This window comes from Sarcophilus harrisii, chromosome 1 (genome assembly GCF_902635505.1).
Source record: "Sarcophilus harrisii chromosome 1, mSarHar1.11, whole genome shotgun sequence".
In the NCBI taxonomy this organism is placed as follows: Eukaryota; Metazoa; Chordata; class Mammalia; order Dasyuromorphia; family Dasyuridae; genus Sarcophilus; species Sarcophilus harrisii.
This window is the reverse complement of record NC_045426.1, coordinates 491,658,033-491,673,031: the sequence shown is the minus strand read 5'-3', so window position 1 is coordinate 491,673,031 and position 14,999 is coordinate 491,658,033. Positions and strand designations below refer to the sequence as shown.

The 14,999-nt window shown below is 34.6% G+C and overlaps 1 protein-coding gene across 1 annotated transcript in view; it reads right to left on the bottom strand.

Annotated features, from left to right (window-relative positions):
- Positions 1–14,999, bottom strand: part of TMEM241 (transmembrane protein 241) — a 164,785-nt gene that overhangs the window by 106,275 nt on the left and 43,511 nt on the right. Inside the window, exons 5-7 of the mRNA XM_023496205.2 lie at positions 11,540–11,617; positions 8,529–8,554; positions 457–508 (exon numbers count right to left, since the gene is read on the bottom strand). Coding sequence (XP_023351973.1) covers positions 457–508; positions 8,529–8,554; positions 11,540–11,617 — 156 coding nt within the window. The remainder of the gene's footprint in view (positions 1–456; positions 509–8,528; positions 8,555–11,539; positions 11,618–14,999) is intronic.

Here is a 14,999-nt window from a genome sequence, read left to right as displayed (position 1 = left end):
TCGTTGTATCATTTCAGTCATTTCTGACTCTTCATGACCTCATTTGGGTTTTTCTTGGTGAAGATATTGGAGTGGTTTGCCATTTCTTTTCCCAGGGATGTAAATACAATAAAAAGAATGAAATAATCCCTACCTACATGGAGCATGTAGTAAAAAGTGAAGTTCTGTATATTCTTCAGGAGCTTGCAGGTAGCTACAGTGTACTGAAAGACCTGAATTCAAATCCAACTTCAGACATTTGCTGGTATAATTCTTCAGTTCTGATGAGTTTCCTCATCTATAAGGTGGGGATAATTACAGAATGTACCTCATAGGATTGATGTGAAGATCAAATTATTTAATAGGAATAAAGCATTCTGCAGACATAAAAGCACTGTATAAATACTAGCTATTGTTATTATTTATATTTCAGAGCATGGATAACAGGAAGGACAAAATTAATAGATCTGTAATTACTTGTACATCGTTAAAGGGAAGACTTCCAGCAGCTATCAGGAGGAAGACAGCACTGTGGAGAGAAAGATAATGATTAGAGACAAGGTGAAGTATTTCACACCCTCCCTAGTTATGATGAGGGAGAGGGCACCAAAGACCACCCCTCATCAATCTTTCCAACTTCTGGTCTCAATCCACATTACTTGGGCAGCTTTTCTGTCTGGGGATGGAAAGTAGCAATGATAAATTTGACAAGAGGGAGCTGGACACCTGAAGATCTACTGCCTACTAACAGGTCCTCAGGAAAACAAATAATTGGAGACTAAAAAAAAAAAACCCAAGAAGATGGGGCTGGCTGCCTCTTCATTTTTTCAGAGCATTTTTTGCATTACCCATCACCAAAATGCTCTGTCTTTCAATACTTTAATGATTTTGAATAATTAATTTATTAGACTAGGGGTTCTTAATCAGGGATATAAATGGCCAGATTTTAGAAGGTTTGTGAACTATGATTAAAAAAACAAAATAAATCAACACTAACTTCCAATTGAAAAGAATTATTTCAACAGGGAGGATGACTTCAGGAAAAAACTGGGAAGACTTAAACGAATTGATTCAAAGTGAAGTGAGCAGAACCAGGAAAACATTGTACACAGTAATAGCAATATTGTAATGATGAATGGCTTCACAAATGAAAGACTTAGCTACTCTGATCAAGATTGTTATCTGAGACAGTTCCAAAGGATCTATGATGAAAAATGCTAGCCATCTCCAGAGAGAGAACTGATGAACTTGGAGTGCATACTGAAACATACTTTCTTTTTCTTGTAGGCTTTTTTGTCTGTGTTTCCTTTTGCAACATGGCTAACATGGAAATATATTTTGCATAACTTTACATGGATATGTTTTACATAACTTTACATGTAAAATTGATATATTACTTGCCTTCTCAAGAAGTGGGGGAGGTCATGATGAGAAGAAGAGAAATGGGAACTTGAAATTTTTCAAAATGAATGTTAAAAGTTTTTATGTAATTGAGAAATATTTAATGAAATAAATAAAAACATATTTTAAAAAGAAAATTATCATTTCCCTCAATTATGAATTTTTTAAAAAGATTATTCTGAGGAGGTCTCTATTACTGTCACTAGACTGTCAGAAAGGTACATGATTCAAAAAAAAAAAAAAAAGTTAAGAACCCTTGTTCTATGATTGCACATTCATAACCTATTTCAAATTGTTTATTGCCAGAGAGAGAGAAAGGGAAAAGGAGAGAGAGAATTTAGAACTCAAAGTTTTTTTAATAAATGTTAAAAATTATTTTACATGAAATAGTGGGGAAATAAAATATTAAAACGGGGGAAATGCTTGTTCTAGACTGTAACCTCTACAATCACAGGTACTCCAACTTCTCTAAACTTCATAAGCCCACTTTCAAATGCCTAACACTACTGTGTTTGTGCACAAAATAAGTATCCTGTAAATGTTTAATTGTAACTGAATTTTTGAATTACTAACTAGCCAGGAAAAAGGCTTTTGCACTACATCTACAAACCCTGACTCAATCAAGCAAATTAAATATCCCAAGTATATTGTAAAAGGAGATTTTGACCAGCCGTGAAAAGCTGGAAAGGTGTAGCCATTTTAAATCAGTAAAAACTAAGGTAATTGTTAGTTATAGTTACTGAAGGAATGCATATTAAGAATCTCCCCTCACAATGATGATGTTCTCAATTTATATTTTGGAAAGAAAATGTTCTTTGTTTTACAGAAAGTTGATATTCCACAAATGATCTAAATTGTCTCAATTTTTACTTCCCTTTAGTTCTTATTTCATTTCCTCCATGTTTTCTTTACCCAAACTTCCTTAATTTCCCAAAATCTCTCTTGACATACAATTTTGGTTTAGAGAAGATACAGAGGAGAATAACCAAGATTATCATATAACATCATCGTCATAATAATAATAACAGCACCTACTAAGTGCGAGGCACTGTGCTAAATGCTTTACAAATATTATCTAATGTGTTCTTCATAACAGGCCTGAGAGGTGTTATTATCATTCCCATTTAATAACTGAATAAACTGAGGCAAATTAGGGGCTAATGGCTTGTTAATATCTGAGGTAGGATTTGAACTCAGGTTTTCCTGACTTCAGATGAAGTAAGTTTATTCACTGTACCATCTAGAATTGCAAAAAACCTTAAACATGAAAAGGAAGATCCTCTGATAACATTCACAACAAGTGGTCATTCAGCCTCTGAATGAGAAGGCCCTCCAGTGTTGAGGAATCCACCCCTGAGATGTTTAAATCTTCAAGAGCAAGATGTCTGTTTTAATTTTTGTATCCCCTGTCCTTGTATCTACAGGGCTTATCCACACTCAATAAATATTTTTTTAATTGAATTGGATAGCTTTCATTGTTAGGAAGTGTTCCAAGTGAAATCTGCCTCTCTGTAAGTCCCAACTGTTTCCTCAGATTCTAACATACTTAATATCTTCTAAGGTCTCTTTCAGCTTTAAAATTGAGACCTTCCAAAAGACATCCCTTCAAACACGTGAAGACTACTAGCATGTCCCACCCAAAATTTCTGCTCTTCTAAGTTCCACTTCCCTTAACTGATATTTTATATGTCACAGTTTCTTGATTCCTCACTATCCTGATTGCTCTTCTCTGGACGCATTTCAGCTAGATGATGCAACAAGAATCAAGACAACAGAAGTTCAAATCCAATGAAATACTGTGTGAGCCTAGGCAAGTCATTCAATCACAATACCATCAGTGTCTTTTACCTAAAATGTTGTACCTAGCATTAAACACAACACTCCCATTGTGACCTGACCAGGGCAGAAGGCAGAAAGACTTTCACCTTGTTTTGGACATTAGGACCCATTTAATGTTATATATAATATTGTTATAATGTTATATATGAAAATAATAATATAATAATGTTATAATGTGATAGTGGTGAGTAAATTTTTAGCTGCTATATCGCACTGTTGGTATATATCAAATTTGCAATCCAGTAAAATCCAGGGTTTTTATTTTTATATAAAGTGCATGATGCTCATGCAGTAGATCTTTTTCAATGCTATAGGAATTTACACTTCCTTGTATTAAATTTCAGTTTTCTGGTTCGGGCCATTGCTCCAGCCTGTTGAGACCCTTGGGGATCCTGTCTTTGATTTCTAGCATATAAACTATTTTTTCAGATTCATGTTATCAGCAAATTTGATAAGCAGCTGTGACTCTGCTAATGAGGCAGCTGTCCCAGCTGGAGGGGGTCCTGCTCACGCTCTGGCATCCAAGAGGGAATGGGCAGCTCTCAGGCTGCTTTTAGGAGCCCAAGAGGGTGACTCACTCTTAATTGCATATTTGAGCTTCTGTTCATTCTCCTACAGGGAACATCAAGTTGTTTCTTTCCCTGAACAAATAACACAAAAAACCTGGCTGCATAAACTAGAGTAGCCACGGGCTGTTAAAGATCCTGGTTAAGGTTCCTGAAGATTCTGAATGAGGGTTGGGAGGAGCAATTTTTCAATCAATTAATGTTAAGTTTCCTTGTTAGGTGAATGCTCCTCCCCAAATATGCTTTGGTCCTATAGTATAGCTTGGGGCTTGTAGTTAATTGACGTGTTCCTCTCAGCGCCATGAATCCATGGTAACCATTTCCTATCATATAAGGTTTGTCTGTCAAAAGATATCACAAGTCAAAAGGATTGTATCTGAGTCTCTCCTCAGCCCCACCATGAGGGGAAGGGGCTCCCTTAGTCTCATGACGAGGGCTTCAGCTTGTTTATGGCATACTTTTATTTATCCTGCTATTTCTGCATTTTTGTTGGACTGTGCCAGCTATGAGGTGTCTGTTGGGTTCAAACAACAAAGTAATAAAGATTTTAAAAACTGGCAAAAAAATTGATAAGCAGGTCATCTAGGCCTTCATCTAAATCTCTGATAAGCAGAAAGGACCAAGGACACATTATTCCTTTCAAGTTGACAAAAACACATGTTGTAAATACAACGTAAATTACTCTGAGTCAAAACAGAAGTCAGAGATCTGGATCACATTCATTCACTCAACACAATGGTAACTGCATGGAGAACACTGTAAGGTCTGAAAAGATAAGAAGTTTAATACTGACTTAGTGGAACTGAGAGTCTAGTAACAGTAGTCTATAACACTACAGGGTAGCTATGTGGTACAGTGGATACAGCATTGGGCATGGAGTCAGAAGAACTGGGTTCAAATCTAGTTTCAGACTCTTACTAGCTGTGTGACCCTAGAAAAATCGCTTAATTCTATTTGCCTCAGTTTCCTTTTCTGTAACATTTGCTGGAGAAGAAAATGGCAAACCTCTTCAGTATCTCTGTCAAGAAGTGTCAGACATGGTTGTACAACACCTAATACTATAATGTAATGAGTCATGTATGTATATTGTGTTACAGAATTACATTTTATCAAAACTATAATAAAAAGATTATACATAAAACTGTTTGCATTTTTGTTTTTCTTCCCGGGTTATTTTTACCTTCTGAATCCAATTCTCCCTGTGCAACAAGAAAACAGTTTGGTACTGCACACATATATTGTATCTAGGATATACTATGACATATTCAACATATATAGGACTGCTTGCCATCTAGGGGAGGGGGTGAAGGGAGGAGGGGAAAAATCAGAGCAGAAGTGAGTGCAAGGGATAATGTTGTAAAAAATTACCCTGGCTTGGGTTCTGTCAATAAAAAGTTATTATAATTTTAAAAAATTTTAAAAAATATATATATTTTAAAAAAGATTATACATAAGCACATTGAAAGATCTGTGATAAGGGCTAAGAGATTAGCAGAGAGAAGGGTTATAACTGACATGGATTTTAATGTATGTGCAGGAATTCAGATGAAGAAAGAGATGACACTTAAAGCAAATTTGATTAAGACGTGGCACTTGGAAAACGTGGAAAGGTTTAGGGGACAAAGTAGTTCAGTTTGTTTTTCGGTAGAGCATTATTGGACGTGAGTAATATGAAATGAGGTTGGAATGGCAAAGTGGTGACAATAGAGAATCTTGAATTCTGGAAGAAAAAAAATAGTTTAAATTCTCCTAAATACAGGAGTTACTAAAAAAAATTTTGAGCATTGTAAAGTAATTTCAACCTATAATTCAAGCTGAGAAGTCCAAATCTAAATAGGTAGGAATTTTCTTTCTCCAAAAACCTAATAAGAAATTACCAGGAATTTTGCTTAGGTATATGGTATAAGGTCCCAAAGAACCGGATACAACTTAAACAACTAAACAACAATAGGATGAAAGACGTGATATCTCTATAAGTCTTTCAATGTTGTTTTTAAACCCAATTATATAGAACAGTCTGGATCTACTCAGCAGGGTATCATCTCAAAGAACCGTTGCCATCCCAATAGAGTGCTCTCAATTCAAGGGTAGGGAGGAAACGAGGAAAGTTGGAGAAGGTGCATCATACAGTGGAAAGAAGGATAGCTTTGGAGTCAGAAGAACCCAGTTTGAATTTTGACTTTAATTATTTGTGTGACCCTGGACTAGGCAACCAATCTTGGGGGGAGTCTCAATTTCCTCATCTGTAAAATGAGGGGATTGGACCAAATGACCCCAAGATGCCTTCAAGTAAGCATCCTTCAAAGAGAAAGAGCACCCCCTTGTGGTATCAAGGCAATCCCTAAATATGATCCCATTTGATCCTCATTAGAAATCAACACTACCCACTTTGCAATAGGAACAGAAGGGCCTGCTCAGAGGGTTTAAGTGACTCATCAGTGGTCACTAGATTTTTTTTCCAAACAAAGTGCTTGATGCTTGTGCAATGGATCTTTTTCAATACTGTAGGAATTCACACCCTCTTGCATTAAATTTCTGCACATTGGTCTTTAATAATAAGTTAGAATAAAGAATGGTCTTTACTTAAGATGGAAAATGTCATCTGCATTCTACAAAGAACTATGGAGACTGCAAAGATCAAAGCATATTCTTTTCACTTTTTTTGTTTTTTTCTCTCAGTTTTTCCTTTTTGTTCTGATTTTTCTGAATTACAGAAGGTGACTAAAATAGAAATATGTTTAAAATAAAAAAGAATGGGCTTTATCTCTTAAAGGGTACTAGAATGGCCATGCATACACATATGAAAGAGCAAGAGAATAATTAAGAATATGTCAATAAGTGTATGATAATGCAGCCAGGCAGTCAATATAATCAATAAATAAGGTCAAATGGGGCCGGAGTTGTCATGGAAGGCTTTACAAATGCTAAACATTAATCTAGAGCACTGGACTTGAAATCTAAAAACAGGCTTTGAATCCAATGCCAAGCACAATTTCCCAGAGATTCAGTTTCCTCATCTGAAAAATGGAAATAATACTTGGAAACCTGCCACTGTTGGGAAAGAAGTGCTTTATAAACCCTAAAGAACTATATAAAATGTGAGCTGTTGAAAGAAGAAAAAATTGACTTAAGTATAGGCTAGATAGAAAGGGGAAATTTTATTAGTAAACTTAGTAATAATAGTAGCATTGACAAAAATGATAATAGCTACTTGATTTTGTGCATATGTAAAAAAAATACTACTTCTATAAAATATAGTATATACCCTCTCTATTCCTAGGTGATAAATTCCCAATATACCTGGATGAAAGTCAACATATAAAATATTTCCTCCACCAAAATCTTAAATGGATATTTTTAAACTTTGCTTTGAAGTCCGAGTGGTGGATTGAAAGGGGAAAGATAACCAGAAAAAGAAAGCAGATTGGTCAAATTGGATTGTTGATTTGATTTCTACATTTCTGTCATGGGGTGAATTCTCTACAGAAGACCGATGGAAGTATAAAGAAGAGAAGGACATAAGATCAGAGGTAAGGAAGGTTTTTGATCACTAGCAGAAGAAGCACCCAGTCTAATGATCATGGGGTCATCCAAGCAAGGCATAAAATGCTTTAGTCAGCTGCCCACTTTTCCTCTCAAAGTTCTTTGGCAGTCCTCAGCTAAATCTTTTGACTACATCTGGAAGAATGTAGCAATTAGATGTTACAGATCTTTAATGCCTCTCTGTAATTCCTATTAATCTCTCTTTTAATAAGAAGGGTGTGCCTGGAATTCTGGGCATTCTATATCCCCCTACATTAATAACAATGGGGAGGGAGGGAGAAGGGGAGGTATAAGGCTGGACCTGGACCAGGGAACAGTAGGCAATGCAATGTCTGAAACCACTGATTTTTAAATCCCTGAATCTGGAAGAAAACTTTAGTTTTCTTGCGGAGTTTACTGCAGAACAAGTGCATGGGAGCCGGTTAAATGAAGTCCTTCCCGGGTTGGAATAACAAAATGGCAAAACCAGAAAGGACTTTGGGGATCAGTTGGTCCAGCCTCTTATTTTAGAGACAAGGAACCAGAGGCAAAAGGTTTAGACTCCTGACTTGTGTTCTGGTTTCATGTCCCCTGGCTATATTTCCAGCACTCTTTCCATACGGTCACATGGGTTATTTACAAAGTGGTAATTTTTTACTAAATTTTACTACATTCTAAAAATGTTCCCTTTATTTGTATTTTATCTCTACATCACTATTCCACAATTGCTGTTGTTTAATTATATCTGACTCTTTGTGACCCCATATGGGATTTTTCTTGGCAAAGATACTAGAATGGTTTGCCATTTCCTTCTCCAGATCATTTTACACATGAGGAAACTGAGGCAAACAGTATTAAATGACTTGCCAGTGGTCATATAGCTAATAAATATCTGAGACTTGATTTGAACTCAGGTCTTCCTGACTCCCTCTATCACTGCACCACCTAGCTAACCCCCATCAGACAAGAGCAAAAATGTGACTCAGGCATCCCCTTTATCTCACTCCCAAGAAGAATTATCTAATAAATCTTTGGAGAAAAAAAATAACAAAATGATAAAATTACATGAACAGTATGAAAGATAATAAGATTTCCATAAATAAAATGCTAGCATCCATAATTCATTAACTGCTCTGTTCTAGTGTGACAAACACAAATATTTATTCTGGATCAAAGTGAACATGACTGTTCAGTTTTAGAATCAGTAACTTCTTGACTTACCTCCAGATTTTTGTAGGAGATGTAAGCTGGAAGAAAAGAGACAAGGATCAAAATAAATGAATTCAAAATTATAATGAAAAAAAGCATTAGTAAGGGAGGTTTGAAATCATATTATACAATGAAATTTAGTAAAGCTTTTGAATGGGCAGAAGAATGAATTAGATGTTTGGGGATAAGCCACTTTAACATAATCTTTCTGTGTTTACAAATCAAGATTTTTCTGATTTGTTTTGTTTTTACTATTAATTATGGAACTCACACAGCATTTCTATCACTGTTTCTATCCATGTAAAGCAGTTAGCCATTCAGTCAACAAGCATCTATTAATTATTAATTAAGAGTATCAGACACTGTGCTGAGTGCTGGAAATACAAGAAAAGAAAGAGGGGAAAGCTCCATTCCCTGCCCAGAAGGAGCCCAGAAATAACATGTCAACTAATATGTACAAACCACTATAAACAGGATAAATTGGAGAAATCAATAGAGGGAAAACACTGGAATTTAAGGATGATCAGAAAAGGCTTCTTGTAGAAGGTAGGATTTTATCTGGGACTTGGAAGAAGACAAGGGAGCCAGGAGATAAAAAAGGCAAGTATTCCACAAATGAGAGACAGAGAAAATGCTGAAAGCCAAGATGGAGTGTTCTGTGAAAAGAACTGCCAGCCAGAAGCTGGAAAATGAATGGATGCCCATCAATTGGAGAATGGTTGAGTAAATTGTGGTATATGAATGTTATGGAATATTATTGTTCTGTAAGAAATGACCAGCAGGACGAATACAGAGAGGATTGGCGAGACTTACATGAACTGATGCTGAGCGAAATGAGCAGAACCAGGAGATCATTATATACCTCAACAGCGATACTGTATGAGGATGTATTCTGATGGAAGTGGATTTCTTCAACAAAGACAAGATCTAACTTAATTTCAATTGATCAAGGATGGACAGAAGCAGCTATACTCAAAGAAAGAACACTAGGAAATGAATGTAAACTGCTTGCATTTTTGTTCTTCTTCCCAGGTTATTTCTACCTTCTAAATCCAATTCTCCCTGAGCAACAAGAAAACTGTTCGGTTCTGCACACATATACTGTATCCAAGATCTACTGTAATCTATTTAACATGTATAGGACTGCTTGCCATCTGGGGGAGGGGGTGGAGGGAGGGAGGGGAAAAATCAGAACAGAAGTGAGTGCAAGGGATAATGTAAAAAATTACCTTGGCATGGGTTCTGTCAATAAAAAAGTTATTTAATTTAATTTAAAAAAAAAAAAAGAACTGCCAGGAGGCCAGTGCCACTGGATCAAAGTATATAGAAGAAAATAAGATAGAAGAAGACTAGAAAGGTAGGAGGTGGTCAATTTATGAAGGTCATTAAAATCCAAACATAAGATTTTGTATTTGATACCTGAAGGAAACAGGAAACCACTGCAGAATAAATGATGGGGCGGGGGGGGGGGGGAAGAGGAGGAATGATGTGGACAAATTGAGTTTTAAAAAGATCCCTTTGATAACTAAATGGAGAATGGATATACAATGAAAAATGGAACCAATATTTCAGAATCCTATACACACAAACACACTTATGTAAGAAAACAAATTAAAATATATTGAACTCCCTATCCAAATAAATTTATTTTTATTGAAAAAATCTTTTAAAAAATTAGTTGATTAGAGTAATATAACATGAATCTTTTGTTGGTTGTAATGGTTAACTTAAGATTTCACATGAAACTTAAAAAAAAAAGTTTTAGTGGTTTGTTGTGGTATTATAGAAGGAGAATCTTATAAATTTCACTATCCTATTTCAAACGAAAAAACAACTACAATAACAACAATTTTGATTTTATCATTGTAAGGAATTCCCTTCATTAATGTGATCCTATGTTTTTGCTGATCAGACCATGAACATTTATTATTACTTGTCACTGCCACCCAATGGCAGTATATCCAAATTGCAGGGACAGGTTTTGTGACAAAGAGACAAACCTATTAATGGGAAATGAGAAATTTATATCACATGGGGAGAGGGAATCTAAAATATATGCTATTAAGGTAAAGCTGTTTGTTATTCTATAATTATCTACATAACTGTCCCCTGAGTATAACATACCAATAGGACCACAATATCTCAATAAATACACCCAACACCACAAAAGTTTGGCTAAAAGGGGAAAGAAACCGAGCTCTGATGTTTATTTTGGCTGTGAATTTAAAGTATTCTTGAGTTACAATTCACATAAAGGTAATAGGTCTGCTTTTTCAGGGCATGAGTTGGTAAATTTCATCTTTTAAGACAATAAAATCAATCCAATGACTAAAAATTCTTTTAATTTTCAGAAGGGAACCCTTTGCTTTCAGATAATCTTTCAATCGGATGACTTCAGAAATAGAACAAGGAATGAGCAAAGGAATTAACTATGTTGCTATGCAAGAAATAACATTAATTACCCACTTCTCTTTGTGCAGATAGCAAGTTAGGTAGGTAAGTAGATCAATTAATCCCTTCAAGCTAAATGGTACGTCAGAATCCTATGGGGGAAAAAAAGGAATACATCTCTTCCAAAGCCATGAAGGAATGACACATGCTGGACAGACTATGATCATCACAATACCTCAATCCTCAAGCTATGTCATGTGTAAAGTAAAGAGACTGATCTCACAAGTGTCACACCTTGTGCACAGGCACATATAAACATCGTATTCTCTTTTAAATTAGTATTAACTTTTGTAATGAAGTTAAATATATAAAAAGAAGGAATAAGAACCTAAACCTAAACAAGAATGGCGGAAGGAGAGGAAGGGCCAAGTCAAACCCTCCCTGTAAATAAAACATTTCATTCCAATGAAACTCTCATTTCCCAAAAGATTAAAAACTTGATCCTTGAAACTAGTGACTATAGACGTGTAAGGCAGAACAGTTAACCCAAAGCATGGACAGCACTGCATTCCTGACTGCATTTATAAACCTCTTTTCTGTCTAAGGCAGAACCCATTTGCACAATTACTTACTTCTTTTGAAATGCACTTCTGATACAGAAAGACAATAACTTCCGATGCATTGTGTAATGTAAAGAACACAGGAATGGACTGGAAAAAAAGAAAAGAAAAGTAAGAAAGTGACCATCAGAAATCAGTACATTTTCCAGCAGTGTTCCTAGTATAAGGTATTTGATTTTTATTCTTAAGAAAAAGTCAACAAGTTAAACAAAAATGAAGGATCTTCTAGCACAACACCCATATACCCTTGTTTATGACAAGATATCATAAGCTTTTATTTATATTGGAGGCTTTCTTTCTCACCAACTAGTAAAGAAAAGACCTGAGTCATATGTTATTCTGCAAATTCAAGTTTATCTGCTCTTCCTTCTAAAGTAATTTGTGGAGATTATTATTTACAGTCACTCTGAAACTCAAAATCCTATAAAGACTATGTAGCTATTACCACTAATGTAAATTTTGCTAAATCATTTCAGGCAGGAAAGGATACTGGAATCAATGTCAGAATAATTCCTAGGTTTAAGTGCTAGCTCTTTAAGTAAATCACCTTACTTATTAAGCACCCACCCCTTTTTTATCCAGACCTGTGATGCCATTGGTATGTGAAACTTCCAGAATGGAAATTGCCTCCACCAAAGAAGATCAATAACTCATTTGTAATTTATGCCCAAAACACTGAGAGTTTAACTGATTTACCCCCAGTGACATAGTCACTATCTGTCAAAGGGAAAACTCAAATCCTAACAATAAAACATCTTTCTGTCCCCCATGTTATATCTTTCTTCTGAGCTTTGATTAATAATAAATAAAATTAAATCTTTATTTCTTTGGTTTATCAATCTCAAAATCAGCTACAAAATTTGTACAGTTTCAAGTCAAAGATTTCAACTTATTAAAGGTAACACTAAACAGAAAAATCACTTTAAGAAAAAGAAGTTTAAAATACAATTCTAGCTCTTATCAGTTGAAATTCTTACAGAAAACATGTTAGGAAAGTATTCAGTCTACAATCCAGGTTAAGGAATAACCTAAATTTAGGAATCCCAACACATTCCTAAATATCTTCCAGTAATTTAAAGCACTCTAATACTCCTATATTTCAATTCACTGGCTATGTGACCAGAGATCTCATCCCAATGTTTATGATAAAATCTAGACAGTTTGGCTGGGAAGTAAGAGAAATTCTGGTTATATAATTTGTCAGCACTGGGATACAGGAAGAATCTATTCCTGTCCCCTATCAAAGAGAGAAAGTCTGCCTAAAGGAAGGTGATGAACAGATAATAGAGGAATTAGAGTCAGTCTCCTGACCTGCTTTTTTTCCCAAGATAATGGGGGTTAGGTGACTTACCTAGGATCACACCTCTAATAAATGTCAAGTGTCTGAACTGAAATTTGAATTCAGGTCCTCCTGACTCCAAAGCCAGTGCTCTATCCATTCCACCACTTTGCTTGCCTCCCTCCACCCTCCAGTCCTACTTCTAAAAACAAATCAAAATGAAGTCTCATACTATTTCTGTTACTCTGATAAGAACAGATAAAATAATTAATAAACATTTATTAAGTGTCTTCTATTTGCCAGAAATTTACTGGGAATAGAAAAAGAGGCAAAAAATAGTCCCTATAGGTGAAGGTGATATAATCTATAAGATATGACAGATAAAAGATATAAGACAAGTGATATAAAAAATTTACATTAAGTTTCTCTGATAAAGGCTTTTTTTCCTCAAATATATATGGAACTGAGTCAAATTTATAAAAAATAAAAACCATTTTCCAATTGATAAATTGTAAAGGGATATGAACAGTTCTCAGAAAAAGAAATCAAAGATATCTAATACTTATATGAAAAAAATGCTCTAAATCATTACTAATTAGAGAAGGATAAATTGAAGCAATTGGGAGTTACCAACTCACATCTATCAGAAATAATAAATGCTAAAATAGATGGGGGGAAATAGTTATACTAATCAACTGTTGGTGGAGTTGTGAACTGGTCTAATCATTCTAGGGAGCAATTTGAGATTCTGCCCAAAGGGTAAAACTGACCCAGCAATACAACTACTAGGCATGTATCCCAAATATATCAAAGAAAAATAAAAAGAATCTACATGTGCAAAAATATTTTTGTGCTGGCAAAAAAATGACAGATTAAAAGGATGCCAGTGAATTAGGCAGTAACTGAACAAATTGGGGTAAGCAATTGTAATGAATTACAATAGTGCTATAAGAAATGACAAGAAGGATAGTTTCAGAAAATCATGGAAAGATCTTTATGAATTGATACAAAGTGAAATGAGAAGAACCAAGAGATTATTATACACATTGTAACAGCAATATTACAACTGATCAGCTGTGAAAGACAATGCTATCATAATCAATGATCCAAAATGATTCCAAAAGACTCGGGACAAAAAATGTTATCTACATCCAGAGAAAGAATTAAAGGAGTTTCAATGCAAATTGAAGTATCATTTTCTCACTTTATTTTTCTTACTTTTTATTTTGTGATCTGGCTAATATGGAAATGTTTTATATGATTTCACATGTATAATTGATATCATTGTTTGATTTCTCAACAGGTGGGAGTGGATGGTATCTAATCCATAGATTTCTATCTTTCACTGGAACAGTATAACATACTTTATCAAAAGCTTTGCTAACTTGGAATTATACATATAAATTAACTTAAAAGTCTGTATCTTGACCCAAAAATGTCACTGTTAGATATATATCCTATTGACAAAAAGGAAAGGATCAAATACATCATATATACTTAGTATTTATTTATAGGATCACTTAACAAAAAATATATGATCAAAAAATGAACACTGCAAAATTGAAAAGAACAAAGTTGGCCCCAAAGAAAAGATATGAGAAGATACTTACTTCTACTCCTTTGCAGTCTACAGATATGGAACATGGAATAAGGTTTTTTTTAATGTATTGATCAATCTGTTTAATGATTTTTCTTAATCTTCCTCTTTTTCTTTAAAAAAAAAAAAAAGCTTTCTTTGTTAATAGGAACTATGCCCTGGGAAGAGGAGGCTATACAGGGAGAAATCTAGGTGATATTAAAGCAAAAAATATTATAAAAATAGATAGAAACCTATTTTTTAAAAAGCTTCGCTAAAATCTAGGTGAGCTATATTCAAAGCATTCCCTTCATCTACTACTTTAATAATCCCATCAAAAAAAGAAAAAAGATTAGACTGGTATGACCTATTCTTCTTGATCAATCTATGCTGGCTCTTTGTATCAGCAATCTCTTTACTGTCCTGTTCTAAAACTTCCCCAGAAATTAAATTTAAGCTCATTGGTCTACAGTTTTCAGATTCCATTCTCACTTTTAAAAAGAAAGAGAACATTTTCCTTTCTTCAATTCTAAACTTTCTGTCCTTCAGTTTTCAATGATCTTTCAAATATCATGCACAGTGATTTAAATAATCACATCTACTTATCTCAGAATCTG